The 18,054-nt window shown below is 49.9% G+C and overlaps 3 protein-coding genes across 3 annotated transcripts; all 3 read left to right on the top strand.

Moving 5' to 3' along the window:
* The first annotated feature begins 4,700 nt into the window (after window positions 1-4,700).
* On the top strand, window positions 4,701-6,725 carry LOC136112938 (uncharacterized). The gene is made up of 2 exons (XM_065857862.1): window positions 4,701-5,433; window positions 5,503-6,725. The coding sequence occupies exons 1-2, from the start codon at window positions 4,701-4,703 to the stop codon at window positions 6,723-6,725; spliced, it is 1,956 nt and encodes a 651-aa protein (XP_065713934.1).
* A 2,828-nt stretch (window positions 6,726-9,553) lies between these two features.
* Window positions 9,554-12,871, top strand: LOC136112673 (uncharacterized). Its single transcript, XM_065857467.1, has 6 exons — window positions 9,554-9,770; window positions 9,942-10,355; window positions 10,470-11,306; window positions 11,406-11,495; window positions 11,538-11,649; window positions 12,619-12,871. Exons 1-6 carry the CDS (start codon window positions 9,554-9,556, stop codon window positions 12,869-12,871), a joined length of 1,923 nt encoding a protein of 640 aa, XP_065713539.1.
* Window positions 12,872-13,687: 816 nt separating this feature from the next.
* LOC136112675 (uncharacterized) lies at window positions 13,688-15,111 on the top strand. Its single transcript, XM_065857468.1, has 2 exons — window positions 13,688-13,696; window positions 14,500-15,111. The coding sequence occupies exons 1-2, from the start codon at window positions 13,688-13,690 to the stop codon at window positions 15,109-15,111; spliced, it is 621 nt and encodes a 206-aa protein (XP_065713540.1).
* The last annotated feature ends 2,943 nt before the right edge of the window (window positions 15,112-18,054 follow it).

Raw genomic sequence — 18,054 nt, 5'->3', positions numbered from 1 at the left:
TCCTGCTTCGGCTGATGAAGAGATGGAGCTGTCTTGAATACTCTCCGTGAACCACTGCCCTTCTCTAGGACCGCTGAACCCTGTCCCTAAAGGCTCAGAGCAGGTGGAGGCACAAGCAAGACACCATGTTCCTGTAGCCCTGAGAGCTGCCCAGGGTGTGCAATGCTCTGTGGCCACCTCACTGGCACCGGGTTGCCTCAATCTATGTCATAGGGGGATGCCAGATATCACAAGTTTCATCCATTAGGTCATTTTATTAAAGGTTTTACCACATTAACCTGCTGAGGGAGAAACTGAAGTGTTAAGGAAACAGAAGATGATCCTCTATCCCACCAGCCACATTACCTTTACCTCACCATCCTTACACACCAGCCTGCGATGTGCAAAAAGCACAGCTGGTATAGAGAGTTAAACAGAAAACAAACTGGGGGCTTCAGAAACTGACCAAATCTCCAGTGTCCTTCAGTCACACCAACATCTGGCTCATCTGCTACCTGTCACCCAGCAGAAGCGTGACCCTCTCCTACAATCGGGACGGGTGTCAGGATCACACCTCTTTCATAACCCAGGCGGAGGTTATAATCAGGATGTCCTGAGCAAGCGTATCATGAGAACACGTACGCCTCTGTGGCAATTTTAGTCCACCCTACCGATCCAGCTTCGGTAGCTACAAAGTGAGCTTCACAGTGAACAAAGATATTCAGTGCACACAGTGTTTGGGGGGGGTTCTGCACTAAATTGATTAAAGATCTCCAGCTCCCAAATACTGGGTATCTTTGCTCTGCAATGTGATTTTCCTTCATTAAGAGGGGCTTTATCTGGTGATGAGGCATTAGGCTGAGGTTTAGAAGCTCTGGTTTAAGTCCCAGACTTTCCTAAATCACTCTCCCCCGTGCATAAAATGGGGAGATAATTCCGCTTTGTCTGATTTCCAGTCTTTGTCACCACAACTCCCATTTATAGGCCTGGGAAAAAGGACTTTCAGCATTGGGAAGGAGCAGTTGGCTGGAAGAAAACACATATAACTAACAGATTAAAGACTTCAGATAGCTTGTCCAGAAACCAGACCAGCTGAAGCTAATTTCAGTTAATATGAGCATTTAACTTTGCTGTTGAAACAGCTGAATGTGCCGCCAAATTCTGATTTTCTTGATGTCTCTTAGCAGTTTGCAAATACTACTGTTGTACTGCTTACAATGAGTCCTTTATTAAAGTAGCAGCATGTGCCAGCACCTCCATGCTGCTCTGGCCTCTCCAGCCAAGTTAACAAGCCTCATTTAGACCAACCAAACAAAGCTTTGTTATGCCCTGCTCCCCAGCACACATACCTAAAATCCCAGGACTCATATTTTATGTGCCAGAACATGCTAAACTTCTTACTACTGCATCCTGCTGCCCTTGATCTTAATAGCAGAGATAAACAAGTTGTTCTAGATATGCTAAGTATGCGCTACAACCACAGCCCTTAATTTGATTTTCAGACAAACAGTGAAACCCTTGACATCTTCCCTGCCCTACTTACCTCCCTGGCCCAGGCACAGCAGAGAGAGGCTTGGACATCACCCATGGTTGTGTCTCCATCATGTTAGGAGTTGTATGGTCTCAGGTGGGTGCTTCTAGGTGTGAATATCACAGTCAAAACACTGCAACAAAACCTAGTGAAAGACCGGGTGGGAAGGGGAGGTTATTTTTGTTTTATTTCACTTTATTTGGCTCTACCCACTTGGATACTCATTGACGTACTCACGAGAAGCTGGATGTGCCATGGTTGCCTCAATCAGCTATATCTGAGGCAAAGATCCTGCCAGCGCCAGCACTTAACAGTTCGCCTGGAGCTGGAGGGTTTTATCAGAGGAACTTGCTGCTGCTGTTTGTGATCATTCCAGTTTGGCAGGAGAAAGACAGGAAAAGTAGGAACAGACTGTACAGCAGCTTTCCAGCGTGAATTCCCCTGTGGTCCTTAGAGTTAAGGGATAAGGTGCTACAAAAGAAGAACGGCAAAGCAACTGTGAGCAACATGCAGTAAGTGATAGTCTCTCACAAAGAAGGGCTTTCCCTATTCTTATATTCTCCCGAGCATTTTAAAGACAGCCTTTTGTATATGTAGCTGCCTACTGAATATAAAACTCCCATTATTGTTCAGGTTATTTTTTTCAAAACTGCTCCTTCTCTGTCTTGTTTACTTTCCCTATGACAACATAGTCAATGTCCGGAGCATTTGAGCATCTCTCTCTGCTATTACATATATACCTACCAGTGAACTAGCAATGAAATAGCTCTTGGACTTCCTTTAAAGCTAAAATTATGTAAGCTGACCGAGTCCTCTGGCTATGGCAGGCACAGTCAAAGCAGAAACACTGGGAAGTGCCAATGAAGTTATGACAGTCCACCACCCTGAGGGCAAAGACAGCTCCTCCAGTGCCTGCAGGGCTCTGGATGGCTCCCATGGTGGGATGGGATGTGGTGACCATGCTCTTGCAGTGCCACGAGTTCACTGCTATAACTATCAAGGAGACCACTGTCCCCTCCTCTCTTGTGCCAAGGTCTCTGCAGGCCAGCATAGTAAAAAAGTCACATTGCTAACCCTGGTTGCCCTTACACAACTGCAGTTCTACATGGAGATCACTCCTTCTTTAGCTGTTCAGGTTTCTTTTTTCCATTACTCTGTAGGCCAAATCCTCCAAGGCTGTAGATCGCCTGGAACCTCCCATGTTTGCATCACTTCAGCCTCTCACTCTATGAGCATGTGTTCTCTTTTCAGAGCTTAAACTCATTGGACCAGAGTCCAATGTGTGTCCCTACAGCCCCCGGCAATAATACGGGTGTCATTAGAAACATATAATGTGCTCCTACTGATCTGTCAGTTACGACACAATATAATGACATGACAGAGCCACGTCTGGGTGTTCAGAAACATTTTACAGAACGAGAGATAAATTATCTGTGTCTATAAAGACAAAAGTTCCTCTTTCCCCCATCACGTTTCTGTTCTGGAATGCTGGATTCCTGTGTAGGGGGATGTGAAGGTAAATCACTTGTCTTTTTGGAAATCCAAGAGCATGTCTGCTCTTCCCCATTTCTTCACTCTACTTGTAGCAGGTGGAGCCATCCAATTAATTTAATACAGCTGAAAACAAAAGAGGTGGTGGAAGGGAGATAACATCAGAAATGACAAACCCAAGATTATGCTAAGTAAGTGGGTAGTTGTGTTTGGATTTGGTTGGTAAATAAATCAATCATTGTTTCTTTCCAAGAGGAGGACTAGATACTATATAAAAGTTCTCACACACCAGGTTTCCTCACTCCAATTGACTTCTTTCCACTGGTTCGTGCTGTGGGACACGGTAAGATCTTTCACGCTACTGATGAAAACTAATTTGGCTGATTAGACTTGGAATGCTAAACTGGAAAAGGTGGGACTAAATATGGCTGCTGGGTCTCATTGTCCAAAAATTCCTCCTTATTACAGTCTTTTTTTTCTAATTATTCAGTATGTGAGATTACTTAATCACGCAGAGGAGGAGAGCTGGGAGATAGAAAACGTGATTTCTAGAGCTTCTTTGACTTCTCTGGGCCCAACACTGCTATATACAGGCAGCTCCTAATCCTATTGAAATACAAAACTTAGGAGAAAGGTCAGGAAAAAGAAAGCGGGTTTGCAACTATTTAGCAAAGGATGGGAAACAAATGAACTGAAGTACAAAATGAGAGACTGTTCTCATTCTCCAGCCTTTTGTCTAAATTGGAAAGGGTTCTCTTGGCCACCTTGTTTCTTTGAGGAACCATTCTCTCCTGTGGTGTACGTGGCTACCTCAGCCCACTGACTTGTAGATCCTTTTCATTAGCAGAGCTGTCACTCGCCTGATGGAGGGATACAAATGACCACTGCCACCAGACAAGGATGTGGGCTGTGCTGGGTGTTAAGTGCTAAAGAAATGTTCCAACTTTGCAGCACCCCTGTAGGTTTCTGTCTGGGCACCCATCAAGTGGTGACCCAGAGCATTCCACTGACGCTTTGTGCAGCTACTTTTTCATATTGCATTGCTGATATCTTTTCCAGTGACTGTTCCTCTTTCTTCCAATTTTGAAGAAGAAATGAAACAGTCACTGCGCTTTTTTGAAATCAAGAGTGAAGAATTTTGAAGCACAATGAAGTTATTTTTGTGCAAATTATGACCCTTGTTCTTTATTTCTTGCATGGTAGGTAATGTTAATCCCTAGCCCCAAGCATTGCAGACCTTTCAAAGTTCCCAAATGACATTTGGGCAAGGGTAATTCTGGTGTAGCACGGCCTCCTGTACCTCTTACAGTGGCATGTCACTCTGACAACCTTCTGCAAGAAGGAATTATTGAGGAATGATTACTGCTACACCTATCCTAGAAAATGATAACTGTTATGTATGGGTAGAGGAGGCCCTGTAGAAGACCTGATCAAGGGATATGGAATGAGACAAAAACTCCCCAGGTCCTTCCTGGTAATAATTTGAATTTATAAATTCCTGAGGCTAATAATATCCTTTCGCATTAACTACCAGAGGCGGATGGGGGCCAGGGGGCAAAAAGGCAACAGAAGACATTTTCCTATATCAGCCAGTCTTTGGAAGAGTATGGGGAGGCAAGGTAGCACAAGATTTTCTCCCTCTGGGTTTGCTAAGGTCTGTTTTCTCTTTCTCTTGGAGGACTCCCCGAGGCCTGGGACGATGGGTTCCCGTCAGCAGAAGGGCGATGGTCACGGGATCTCTGAACAGTCTGGTGGATGCCACAGCAGTGGTGGTGGAGGAGGTTCATGCCACGGGAGTGGTGGAGGAGGAGGTTCATGCCACGGGAGTGGTGGAGGAGGATCTATAGGATACCAGACCCAAGGATCATCCTGCCACGGAGGAGGAGGCAGCGGTGGTGGCGGTGGTGCTATTTACCAGACCCACATATCATCTTCCTCCTTTGGAAAAGGAGAAGGTTCGGGCCAACAGAGCCAAGGATCCATCAGTGGCGGTGGAGGAGGTGGTGGTGGGTCAGGCCACCATGAACACGGATCCATCTGCATTATTGGAGGTGGAGGTGGTAGTGGTGGAGGTGGTGGTTCAGGACACCAAAGTCAAGGTCCCATCTGTATTGGTGGTGGTGGAGGAGGAGGAGGTGGAGGTGGTTCAGGCCACCAGGGCCAAGGCCCCATCTGCATTGGAGGTGGTGGTGGCGGTGGTGGAGGCGGAGGTGGAGGAGGTGGTTCCAGCCACCAGAGTCAAGGCCCCATCTGCATTGGAGGTGGAAATATAGGAGGAGGAGGAGGAGGTGGAAGTGGAGGTGGAGGTGGTTCTGGCCACCAGGGCCAAGGCCCCATCTGCATAGGAGGTGGTGGTGGTGGAGGTGGAGGAGGTGGTTCCAGCCACCAGAGCCAAGGCCCCATCTGCATTGGAGGTGGAAGCAGTGGAGGTGGTTCAGGCCACCAGGGCCAAGGTCCCATTTGCATTGGTGGTGGAAGTGGTGGCGGAAGTGGTGGCGGAGGAGGTGGCGGAGGAGGTTCAAGTCACCAGGGCCAAGGCCCCATCTGCATTGGAGGTGGCAGCATAGGAGGAGGAGGCGGCGGAGGTGGTTCAGGTCACCAGAGCCAAGGTCCCATCTGCATTGGTGGTGGTGGAGGAGGTGGCGGAGGTGGTTCAAGTCACCAGGGCCAAGGCCCCATCTGCATAGGAGGTGGCAGCATAGGAGGAGGAGGAGGTGGAGGCGGAGGAGGTGGTTCAGGTCACCAGAGCCAAGGTCCTATCTGCATTGGTGGCGGAGGTGGTTCAAGCCACCAGAGCCAAGGTCCTATCTGCATCGGAGGTGGCAGTATAGGAGGAGGAGGAGGAGGCGGCGGCGGAGGAGGTGGTTCTGGCCATCAGGGCCAAGGCCCCATCTACATTGGAGGTGGCAGCATAGGAGGAGGAGGAGGAGGAGGCGGTGGCGGAGGAGGTGGTTCTGGCCACCAGGGCCAAGGTCCCATCTGCATTGGAAGTGGCAGCATAGGAGGAGGAGGAGGAGGCGGCGGCGGAGGAGGTGGTTCTGGCCATCAGGGCCAAGGCCCCATCTGCATAGGAGGTGGCAGCATAGGAGGAGGAGGAGGAGGAGGCGGCGGCGGAGGAGGTGGTTCTGGCCACCAGGGCCAAGGCGCCATCTATATTGGAGGTGGCAGCATAGGAGGAGGAGGAGGAGGAGGCGGTGGCGGAGGAGGTGGTTCTGGCCACCAGGGCCAAGGTCCCATCTGCATTGGAAGTGGCAGCATAGGAGGAGGAGGAGGAGGCGGCGGCGGAGGAGGTGGTTCTGGCCACCAGGGCCAAGGCCCCATCTACATTGGAGGTGGCAGCACAGGAGGAGGAGGAGGAGGCGGCGGCGGAGGAGGTGGTTCTGGCCACCAGGGCCAAGGCCCCATCTACATTGGAGGTGGCAGCACAGGAGGAGGAGGAGGCGGCGGCGGCGGAGGAGGTGGTTCTGGCCACCAGGGCCAAGGCCCCATCTGCATTGGAGGTGGCAGCACAGGAGGAGGAGGCGGCGGCGGAGGAGGTGGTTCCAGCCACCATGGTCAAGGATCCATCTGCATCATTGGTGGAGGTGGCTCAGGTCACCAGAGCCATGGATCATCCTCTTCTGGAGGAGGCGGCAGTGGAGGTGGTTCATCCAGTTCTGGAGGTCTGTCCATTCAACAGAAGACCCAGCCAATCTCCTGGCCACCGCAGACTAAACACAAGTAGTTCCTGCAGAAGGGACTCTCGGATCAAGAAAGCCCAAGATGCAAACATGCATCACATTTCTTTCTCTATTAAATTTAAGAATATTTACAGTATTCTTTTCTCCTCTTCCTTGGAATTTTTCTGTTCAGCTCTCCAGCTGACCAGGGCCTCTGGTGTTATGTACCGATAACCTCCAGACAGCATTGTTTCGTATGTCTGTTTTCTGCCTCAATTTTCTAGTGCTTGCACAAGGCAATAAAACTTGCAGTTCTAGAGCGCTTCAGTGTCTGAGTGGTTGGATTTTGCTTCATACCACAACATTTGCACTATTTCCATTATTATGAGTTTATTCTGAGCTGATGTTGTTGTAACAAAGCCCCAGAGCAAAAATGCATTAGAAACCCACCTGTAGAAGAGATGCCATGTTGCTGTTGCTACTCATCATCCTCACTTTTGTCCATCAGATAAGGTACCACCAAGTTAAACACTGCAGTCTTTCTACCACATATTGCCCAAGAATGTTTTAAATGGGTTAGGAGAGGAAAGACATAAAAACTCTTACACTCTAATGCGACAGATCACAAGGTACTCTCAGAGGTGTGAAGCTGGGGTCCTTGCATGTGTATGGTGCCTGAGCTCTTAATGCCCACAGCTGCCCCAAGCAGCTGTGGAAGAGAAATGAGGGATATCTCCAGCTCTGACCTCCTAGCAGAGCCAGCAGGAGGAACAGCACTTCAGAACGCCGCTTCCAAGGGCTGAGATGCTGAGTGTGGGGTAACTAGGGATCTCCTCGTTCCGCAGGAATAAAACACTGCTCCGGGCATGAGTCTTCAGAGGGAGTTTCCCTATGGGAAGTGATTTCTTTGATGTGGTATATTCTGGCAATTAGCAGGGAAAGGAAAATTAACCTCTGCCTAAACTATGTGAGGCAGGTGATAGATGCTTGGAAGTGTCCCAGCAGAGAGAGGAATGACCCACACCTATAGTAGGAAAAAGAGCTTCATGTTTACACGTCCCTGTACCCTCTGTCCTTCCCCCCTGAGGGACTCCAGGGATGCAAGCATTCTCGAAATACTTCTGGACAAGTTCCTTCAGCCAGTGCTGCCACTGGAACAGCTGAGCTGCCTGGGATTTCACTGTGGAAAACTATAGGGTACCAGCACACCAGTGTCTGGGAGCTGCACAGCCACTGCTGTTGCCTGCACAGTGCTAACAGAAAGATTGGGGTCCTGCTTCAAGGAGGTGGGAATGCTGTTGTTGAAATATTCCTGCACCCAGAAATGTCCCAGCACCAAGGAAGTGGGGAGCCAAGTTTCAGAGACTCTCGAGGTGACAGCAGAAGCACAGGGCATCCTCAGCTCTCGTTGCTTCTCCAGAAACACCAGAAAGAGAGAGACAAGAAGATCCCTACTCTCCCTAAATATGAAGCATGATGCTAATGGGATGGAATGCTCTTACTGATCAGTCTGGATGTCAGTCAAGGTCTGTCCCATCCATGCCTCCCTTTCTTGATGCCTCATACGTGTGGGCAGAGCGCTCAGAACATCCTTGGCTCTCAAATCAAAGTAATTAAAAACATTAATTCTGTGCTGGGGTGTTATCTCTCATTCTCAGATTAAGTCCAAATAATGACCATGCTAGCTATGAAAAAGAGAGGTCTCTAACTGCATGAAGAAAATGAACTCCTTTTCAGTCAAACCAGCACATGCACTCAAATAAAAATCGCGATTGACACTACACTGGCGTAGTGGGAAAGTCCAGGCATATGACATTCCTTTGCTTGTCCCAGCAACAGCAGTCCTACCCAGCGCAGCCCTCCATTACAGAATCATAGAATGGTTGGTGCTGGAAGGGATCTCTGGAGATCATCTAGTCCAGCCCACCCGTTAAAGCATGTCCACCTGGGGCTGATTGCACAGGAGTGCATCCAGGTGGGTCTTGAATGTCTCCGGAGAAGGAGACTCCACACCCTCTCTGGGCAGCCTGGTCCCCTGGACATCTCCATAGTCTGTAACACAAAGGAAAAATGGTTCTCCACAGGCCCTTCTGCTGTCAGCCACCACCCCAGCTCAAGCGGAGGGTGCTACCCAGAGTGCCACAATCCTGTCTCGAAACTCAACTGCAGGAGGGAGCTCACAACTGATACCTGCGGTCAAACTGCATATAGCCTAGGAAGTGATGCACTAGAGAGGCATTGATCTGATCCAATGAGTCAGGACAAGTGGGATGAAGGAGCACAACTAGTTTAGTAAATAAACCTATCACCATTCCTTTGGATGCCTCACTTCCCAGTTTGGGGACGCTGGAAACAGTATAAAAGTTGCTGGATCTCACAGTGCTTCATTCGCTCAGCTTTCCTCTATCATACACGTTGTCAGACCAAGAAGGGTAAGTCCATTTCTGCCAAAGGGAGTGGTTCTTCTCTTACTTTTTTGCTTGCAAATCGTAAATGCTTATATAAAGTATGCCTGGTGGGTGGCGGCTTGAAGGTGAGGAAGGTTGCTTTGACAAATTTACATCTCCTGTGAATGCCAGCAGAAGCAGGATCATCTGATGAAACTGGGAGTCATGTTTGGTTGGTATAGAGATGGAGATGGAACAGCTATGGGATAAAAGACTTAAAATGATTAGTTAATTAACTTTAGCAATCTCCTGTTAGCAAAAAGCTCTGTGTGTGGGTGGGGATCCATAGAGCACAAAGTGCTTAGAAGAAAGGGAGTTCATTGAAGACTATCTGCCAGTGACATTGGGCTGCACACGGGTCCTTCTGGCTGGGGAAAATTTGTGTGATGGCCATGACTGCACCTGAGTAAAACGCACACTGTTTCTTGTAGGCTCACTGCTCAAAGATGTGCTCCAGACAGACCTCCGGAGGCTGCCATGAAACATCCTCCCAGTCCCACGGATGCCACAGCGGAGGCTCCTCCTGCTGTGGGGGCAGCTCCTCCAGCTACCAGGCCCAGGGCTACTCCTGCTGTGGGGGCTCAGGCTCGGGCAGCTACGGCGGGAGCAGCGGGGGCTCTGGCAAGATCATTGTCAGCTCAGGTGGTGGAGGAGGTGGCTCATGTGGCTGCCACAGTGGAGGATCCAGTGGTGGGTCTTCAGGAGGCAAGATCATAATTGTAGGTGGAAGCAGTGGAGGTTCCTCTGGATGCTGCAGTGGGGGATCCTCAAGCTACGGCATGGGAGGAGGAGGATCCAGTGGTGGGTCTTCAGGATCAAAGAGCATAATTGGAGGTGGAAGTAGTGGAGGATCCTCAGGCTACGGCATGGGAGGAGGAGGATCCAGTGGTGGGTCTTCAGGATCAAAGAGCATAATTGGAGGTGGAAGTAGTGGAGGATCATCCGGATATTGCAGCGGGGGATCCTCAGGCTATGGCATGGGAGGAGGAGGATCCAGTGGTGGGTCTTCTGGTGGCAAGATCATAATCGTAGGTGGAAGCAGTGGAGGTTCCTCTGGATGCTGTAGTGGGGGCTCCTCAGGCTACGGTATGGGAGGAGGATCCAGTGGTGGGTCTTCAGGATCAAAGAGCATAATTGGAGGTGGAAGTAGTGGAGGATCATCCGGATACTGCGGTGGGGGTTCCTCAGGCTATGGCATGGGAGGAGGATCCAGTGGTGGGTCTTCAGGATCAAAGAGCATAATTGGAGGTGGAAGTAGTGGAGGATCATCTGGATACTGCAGTGGTGGATCCTCAGGCTACGGCATGGGAGGAGGAGGAGGATCCAGTGGTGGGTCTTCTGGTGGCAAGATCATAATCGTAGGTGGAAGCAGTGGAGGTTCCTCTGGATGCTGTAGTGGGGGCTCCTCAGGCTACGGTATGGGAGGAGGATCCAGTGGTGGGTCTTCAGGATCAAAGAGCATAATTGGAGGTGGAAGTATTGGAGGATCATCTGGATACTGCAGTGGTGGATCCTCAGGCTACGGCATGGGAGGAGGAGGAGGATCCAGTGGTGGGTCTTCTGGTGGCAAGATCATAATCGTAGGTGGAAGCAGTGGAGGTTCCTCTGGATGCTGTAGTGGGGGCTCCTCAGGCTACGGTATGGGAGGAGGATCCAGTGGTGGGTCTTCAGGATCAAAGAGCATAATTGGAGGTGGAAGTAGTGGAGGATCATCTGGATACTGCGGTGGGGGATCCTCAGGCTATGGCATGGGAGGAGGATCCAGTGGTGGGTCTTCAGGATCAAAGAGCATAATTGGAGGTGGAAGCAGTGGAGGATCATCCGGATACTGCGGTGGGGGATCCTCAGGCTATGGCATGGGAGGAGGATCCAGTGGTGGGTCTTCAGGATCAAAGAGCATAATTGGAGGTGGAAGCAGTGGAGGATCATCCGGATACTGCGGTGGGGGATCCTCAGGCTATGGCATGGGAGGAGGATCCAGTGGTGGGTCTTCAGGATCAAAGAGCATAATTGGAGGTGGAAGCAGTGGAGGATCATCCGGATACTGCGGTGGGGGATCCTCAGGCTATGGCATGGGAGGAGGATCCAGTGGTGGGTCTTCAGGATCAAAGAGCATAATTGGAGGTGGAAGCAGTGGAGGATCATCCGGATACTGCGGTGGGGGATCCTCAGGCTATGGCATGGGAGGAGGATCCAGTGGTGGGTCTTCAGGATCAAAGAGCATAATTGGAGGTGGAAGCAGTGGAGGATCATCCGGATACTGCAGTGGGGGATCCTCAGGCTACGGCATGGGAGGAGGATCCAGTGGTGGGTCTTCTGATGGCAAGATCATAATTGTAGGTGGAAGCAGTGGAGGTTCCTCTGGATGCTGCAGTGGAGGATCCAGTGGTGGTGGTTCCTCAGGCCACTCGATCATCATCAGCTCCGGAGGGGGTAGTGGAGGGTCTGGCCATTCCACCCAGCAGAAATGCCCTATTGTCATTCCCCACATCGAGTCACATCAGACCAAGCAGTCCTGCCACTGGCCCTCCAGCCACCACAAGTAATAACCACAGGTGGCCCTGGCACTCAGCAAGAACAACCCTGCCTCTGCCATGTCACCTTTTCCCTCAAGACCTGGGTCCGTTAGCCTGTTTCCTCCCAGCATGTCCTTTTCTCTCCCCTTGTTGATGCAAACCTGTGCTGAGAACTCCAGGATGAAGAGTCTCGTGCCCTGATGCTGCTGTTGGGACTCCTTTGATGAGGCTCTGCTACATTTTCAAGGAGCATTGTTGATATCTAATAAATGTAATAATCAAAATCTGCCTTGTTTGGGATTTTGTTTTTTCTTGTATTCTCAACCACCATCTTACTGTCTTGGAAGCTAGAAACCTATCTGATCAGACGTGTCACTCCTCTGTGTAGAAAGAGGATGGGTTCAATAGTACATTGCTGCAGACGCAACTCTAAAGCCACCCAGTTCATAGCCCCAGAGAGTTTGCACCTTCATTCTCCCCTGGGCTCTGTGATAAAGTAACAGCACAGCCTAAAACATCAAGCACCCACATCACACAAAGTTCCTTTGGCACCTACACATGGTACAGCCATCCCAGCTCATGTCTCTGAGTCCTCTGAGGTAGCAGCACCCAATGGCGATGTCCATGGAGCAGCGTAGTGTCATCGGGAGACACAGCCAAACCCATCATGCCCAGTCCTTAAGAGCAGGGATCACTCCCTCCATAGCAATTACTGCTGCCCATGGTGGCCAAAAGCACTAAGTCAATGTCCACTTCCATTCCAGCTTTGCAGACCTCAAAGCTTACCCAGAGAGTAAGCTTCGCACACTCGGTCAGTCAAATCAGCCTTGGGCCATGCAGAAGGAAGTAAAACCAGCAGCAAGTCCCTCAGTCAGCTCAACACACTCCAAATCATGCCTCCAGGTCTTAAAATCTCCTTGCCCAAGCTTCTGAAATCTGCTTTGCAATGCTCGGGGCAGCACCACCACTCCTGTATGCTGCTTTCTTCTCAGCAGATGTGGCCTTTTGCCAAAGCTGGCACTCACTGTCCTCATGGCAAAATTGCTCCCAGCTGAACAGACCCAGTTCGGTCTGCAAGAGCCGCGCTGTGGGGCTGAGATGGAGCAGCAGGCTGCAGTGTGGACATCGTGCCGGGCAGCACTACCAGCATGGCCACAACACACGGCCATGCAGCCCTCCAGATCGGCTTCCCTGGAGTCCCTGGTGCTTGGTGCTCTTTCCAAGCTAGAGGAAAGACACATCAGATGAAAATGCAGAAAGAAGACATTCGGAGGCATTGTTCAGTCATTAGAGGAGTAATCCAGCCACAGTGGGTTTAAGTGTCAGAACATACACACTTCCGCAATACTCTCCAGGGCCCCTGAGCTTTCTCCGAGCATCTCCAGCACCCTTGCAAAATGTCCAAGCCAGGTACTTCACTTTTGACGAGTTTCCGGTTCAGATATAAATGTCTTGCTCAGAATCTCTCTCACTGGGGCCACCAGTGAGATGCTGAAGGGATCAGTGTGATATGTGGCCACCAGATGTTTTCTGAACATTCATCATCCTGTCTCCAAGGTACCTGTGATTCACACCCATCTTTGCAGTGATGCCCCAAACTATGAGAGCTACCACATCACTGAACCGCAGCCTCCCTCTGCTCCCTACCCTTTCCCTGAGCAGGACCCTGTCACCGCCACCCCTGCCCCACGCTTGTTAATCCTCCTGCTCGGCGCTTCCCTACACCCGCGCTCCCACCCACCCCCCCGGTCTCCACCAGCATTGCCACCTCACCAGAGGATGAAGCAGCGCTCCATAGGTCAGGACCGGAGCACAGGAATAGGATCATTAAGCAGAAGTGCCAATTACTGCTGCATGCAATGCAACAAGCAGCAGGAAGGGAAGATATTGATCAGATGCCATGAGTCAAAACAACCACTGAAATCAGAGTTCGACAGGTAAATAAATCCTTGCCATTCCTCTGAGTGTCTCACTTCCCATATATGCTAAACGCCGTATAAAAGTTCCTGTCTGATAAAGCTCCTCATTCGGTCGACTTTCATCTTCTAAATGTGTTTCCAATGGATGAGGAAGGTAAGTCTGCTTTTTCTGAGACTTTATTGATTCATATTCGTGAGATACAGCTTCATCTCAGATCCTGACACTTGCAGCAGTAGCCACACTGCCTGAGCATCCACAGCACAGTTCCTAGGGTCTGTATGGTGCGGATCAGATCACTAGGAAGAAAGGTGGAGTCAGGTCACCGGACTCAAAGCCATGGGGTTGAGACACTAAAACCCCAGAGGAGCCTGTAGGGACCAGCATGCGGTGACCGCGTAGTCGTTGCAGTTTAAATATGTTTGCAACGTGCAGGACACTTTTTTAATACTATTTAACAACAAGCCTGTACTGTACTGCACAGTGGTTACGTGCCGCTACAGCTATGCCGATCACCCTATGTAAAAGATCTTGGGGATGAAATACAGTGACAGCAATAATACAGCTGGCAATGTCGGCTTGCACAGAAACTTTGATCCACCACAACTGCAGCAGTTTGAACACAGAAAGCAGTTTGAACACAGAAGCAAGAATAATCCTTGCTGTTTATACAGCTCTGCAGTTACAGTCATGAAGAGCAGGGAGTTTGTGGATGTTAAAAGAATATACTTCAGATTTGAATTCTCTGGAAATGAGTCCTGGACATAAGAAACAGAAAAGCTATCCCAGTAAGAATTAAAATACTCTTGCATTTGAAGAACAGCTTTGCAATGCCCTGTTTCAAAACCCGGTATTGTTCCGGGCCCTTTCTGAGCACACTGCCTGAAGCCTCCCCACCCACCATGGTGCAAAAATGAAGGAAAACTGTACAGGTTTGGTTTGTTTCTTTCCTCTTTCAGATTTATCAGTATCTCCGAGGGAGATGTGCCCACCGGAACAGGGGCTACAGCAATGAGATCTCCTCACACCACAGCGGCAGCAGGGGCTTGTCAAACCTCCACGGACACGGCTCCTTCTTTTGTAGCGGGGAAGGCTCAGTCATCTACAGCCGGAGACCTTCATTTGCCCAGCCCATCCCAGCGTCCTCCACCTACGGCATTGCCGGGGGCTACACGTGTGGTGGGGATGGATCTATTGTAATAGACAACAGCAACGATGGGGGAACATCTGGCTGGGGCACTGAGCGGGGGACAGTCCCAGTCTATGGCAGCGGTGGTGGAGGATCCACCTGCCACACTGGGACACTGGGCAGCACTGAAGGAGGAGGCTCCGGATACGGATATGATGCATCACCGAGAGAAAATGCCTTAACAGGTGGGGTCAGAGGTGGGTCAGGGTATTGTAGCACAGGATCAGGCTATGGCTTCGGGGGACACTCAGGCCCAGAGCTCAGCTATGGAGGTGGTGGTTCCTTCCAGGACATGCAGCAGAAATGCCCCGTTGTCGTTCCCAACATCAAGGCCCAGCAGAGCAAGCAGACCAGCCAGTGGCCACACAGCCAGAAGAAGTGACTGTCCCAGCAGCCACCGCTGCCCAGCAAAAGTGCCCTGGATGTGTCGTTATGGTTGGGGAGGTTTGCCTTCCTCGTGGGGGGCCGTGCTGGCAGTGCTGCTGTGAGCACCGCTTGGAAAGTGCTCTGGTGACAGAAGAGTCCTTCCTCCATCTCCTTCTGCTGATGGGTTGGAAAATAAAAATTCATAGTCTGTGGGAAATTCCAGCGTCTGAATGATTTCTTTGATTTCTGGCTACTTCACTCAAAATACAGATGGATACCCAAGGAGTCTACTTGACAACACAAGATTTATCTTCCAGCATTTTTTATGTATCTTACAACCATACTCAAATGTAATATCTGTTCTAATAGAATTAAAATGCATCGTGTTCAACAGCAAGAGAAGGGCATTAATTTTGCTGTTGTCGAAGTCAGAGCTTCCCTCACGCCGTCCCCACCCAACGGAAACGCTCTGCCGTGCTGAGACCCCGCGCGAGGGTACCCAGGCCAGGCCCTGCAGGCTGCTTTAGGGAGATACAGAAAACACCCAGGTGATTTCCAACTGATTATTATTTACATCGTGACCTTGGGAGCACAAGGTTGTTTACTTGGAAACAATTACACACCAGGCTCCATCCCAGAGAGATTGCAGATTATGTTGTAAGCTGGATCACGTAACCTTATGCTTGCACAGCGGCATGAAGCAACTCAAACAAGCTCGTTTGCTTCTTCACCTTAACCTGCTCCATGACATTGTTTGGTAGGATTAGACTCCAGATTAGGGAGAGGAAGAAGACAATTCCGCTGTGCTGATGGGACAGCATCAGTGAGGCCTGAACACCCAGTGACAGTTGTAACTTGGTATTTGCCAAATAGTCAGTGCTATGAGACTGTGCTCTGGAGGTTTTTTGACTCCTCTGAATACTGATAATGGCGGAAAAAACACCCATAGATCTGTGCCCATTTAAAAGGGAGGAAAAGGAGCACAAAACTCCTTTGTAAAGTATTTTTACCATTGCTACTTTCATCTTCCTGCGAGGATTTTGACCTTTCTACCTCAATAACAATCTGTAAAATTTTTTCCTTATGTTCATAAAACACCACAGCTTACAAACAACAAAACCATCTGAGCTCCAGACCTACGTTCAGTGCCACAACGGGTACCTTTCATGAAGTAAAATGTTGTGAGACCGGAGAGCTGCGGTACAGAGAGTGTTACACAAGATTTTTGTCACCAAACATAGTAAATTCCATTCTAAAGTTAGACAGCATTATCATACTTCATTATTGATTTCTGTTGTTGTCCCTACTTCATCTGATAACATCAAAGGCAACATAACTCAGAAAGCTCAAACAGCTTCCAAGAGAGTTCCAGAAAACTGATCGAGTATTCAAAAATGTCTTGTCTATTCAACCACCTGACAAAAAATCTTCTAAAAATTTTGGTTCCCCTCACACACACAAAAAAAAAAAATACCTTAAAATATTTTAAAAGCACATCTCTTATTCAGTGGCCCATCTGTCTGGTTCTTTGAGGCGCATATCTAAAAACCCTCCTCAAGCATCAATGATAACCAAGCTAGGTTGATGACACAACAACAGAACCACTGGAGATGCCCTTGTCTCCAGATCTTGGACATGAGGAGCCAGGGCCGCATCCCACTGCCCTTCTCCGCACGCCAGAGCGGACACAGCTCGTCCCCAGGACGATGCTGGGAGCAGGCGGGGACTGCATTTTAGAGGCGGGACACACTTGCACATTTGCACACGCGTATTTCCTTCCCGCTTGTTGCACAACAGCGAAGGAACGATTCGCCCTTCGTGGCTGATGAACTGCGATAACACAGGACTTGTATCCACAAGCATGTCGGCGCTTGCAAAAGCCATGCCCCCCCCGGTCCAGCTGTTTGTAAACAGGCAGAATGAATGGTAAACATTAATCTGGCTTCTTGATGAAAGTCGCCAGCTGGCGCCTCTGGATAGAAACTAAAGGAATTGTTTTAGAAATAGCAAGTAGGAGCCACCCTTCTTTGCTTTAGAGTTCAGCCGATCTCTGCCCAGCAAAACCTTGTGACTCCCGTGTCGGCAGAGGGAGTTAAGATGCAAAGTTAATAAAAACACAGAGTGAACCTTGCTGCATGATCAAGTCGCTAATGGGAGGGAAGAGGAGAAACTGGGGCTGTTGCGAAGCGATGGTTGCACAGCAGATTGCGCCAGGGACAGACGAGCGCCCCGGGCTCGCAGCCATCCGCTGCTCCGCACGGTGCTCCCGTCCCACCCCCGGGAAACGCTGGGAGAGCGCAGGCTGCGCGGCGAACTTGGACACGTGGTCTCTGAGTTATCACTGTACTCACAGCCTACTCATGCATGCAAGGTTTGCCCAAGTGGCTTCCCTAGGCACGCATTTCCCATCGCAGAAAGCGGCTTCTTCCTCTGAAGGTTATTGAAAAAGAATGAAAATAGTAGAAACACAGAAATTTTAGAAGATCAGCTCTGTTCAGGGCTTTTCAGTATCAGCCAGGAAAAATGTCAGCAATGAAAATTAGTGGTAACTATGTCAATATCAGTACCTGACTTCGAGACACCACTTCCAGTTGTAGCTCTTAGGCTCTGCTACAGGTTTCGTTATCCTGGTCTTATTGCTCTGGAAAGTGACACGGTCAGAGAGAAAGGATCAAGAGGGGACCCTGGGCTGCTAAGCTGCTGGCACCTGTGAAGGTGCAGTGAAGTGAAGGGTAATGCAGTGAAAGGTAACTTTAAAGATGCTTTCAGAGGACGTGTGATGAGGTCTTTCTAAAGACTTGCCGTCTTTCATGGTGAGGGTCTGACAGGGGTAGCGCTTGTCTGCTGTACGGGACTCCAGTCCTGCCAAGCGCAGTCGGAGGCAGCCGTGACAGAGAAGTCAGGACCCCTCCTCCCCACCGGACCTTGGGCAAGAGGTTTCAGGAGGATGGAAACCCAA

Source organism: Patagioenas fasciata, chromosome 30 (genome assembly GCF_037038585.1).
Source record: "Patagioenas fasciata isolate bPatFas1 chromosome 30, bPatFas1.hap1, whole genome shotgun sequence".
NCBI classification, from domain to species: domain Eukaryota; kingdom Metazoa; phylum Chordata; class Aves; order Columbiformes; family Columbidae; genus Patagioenas; species Patagioenas fasciata.
This window is presented reverse-complemented; position numbering and strand designations above follow the sequence as displayed.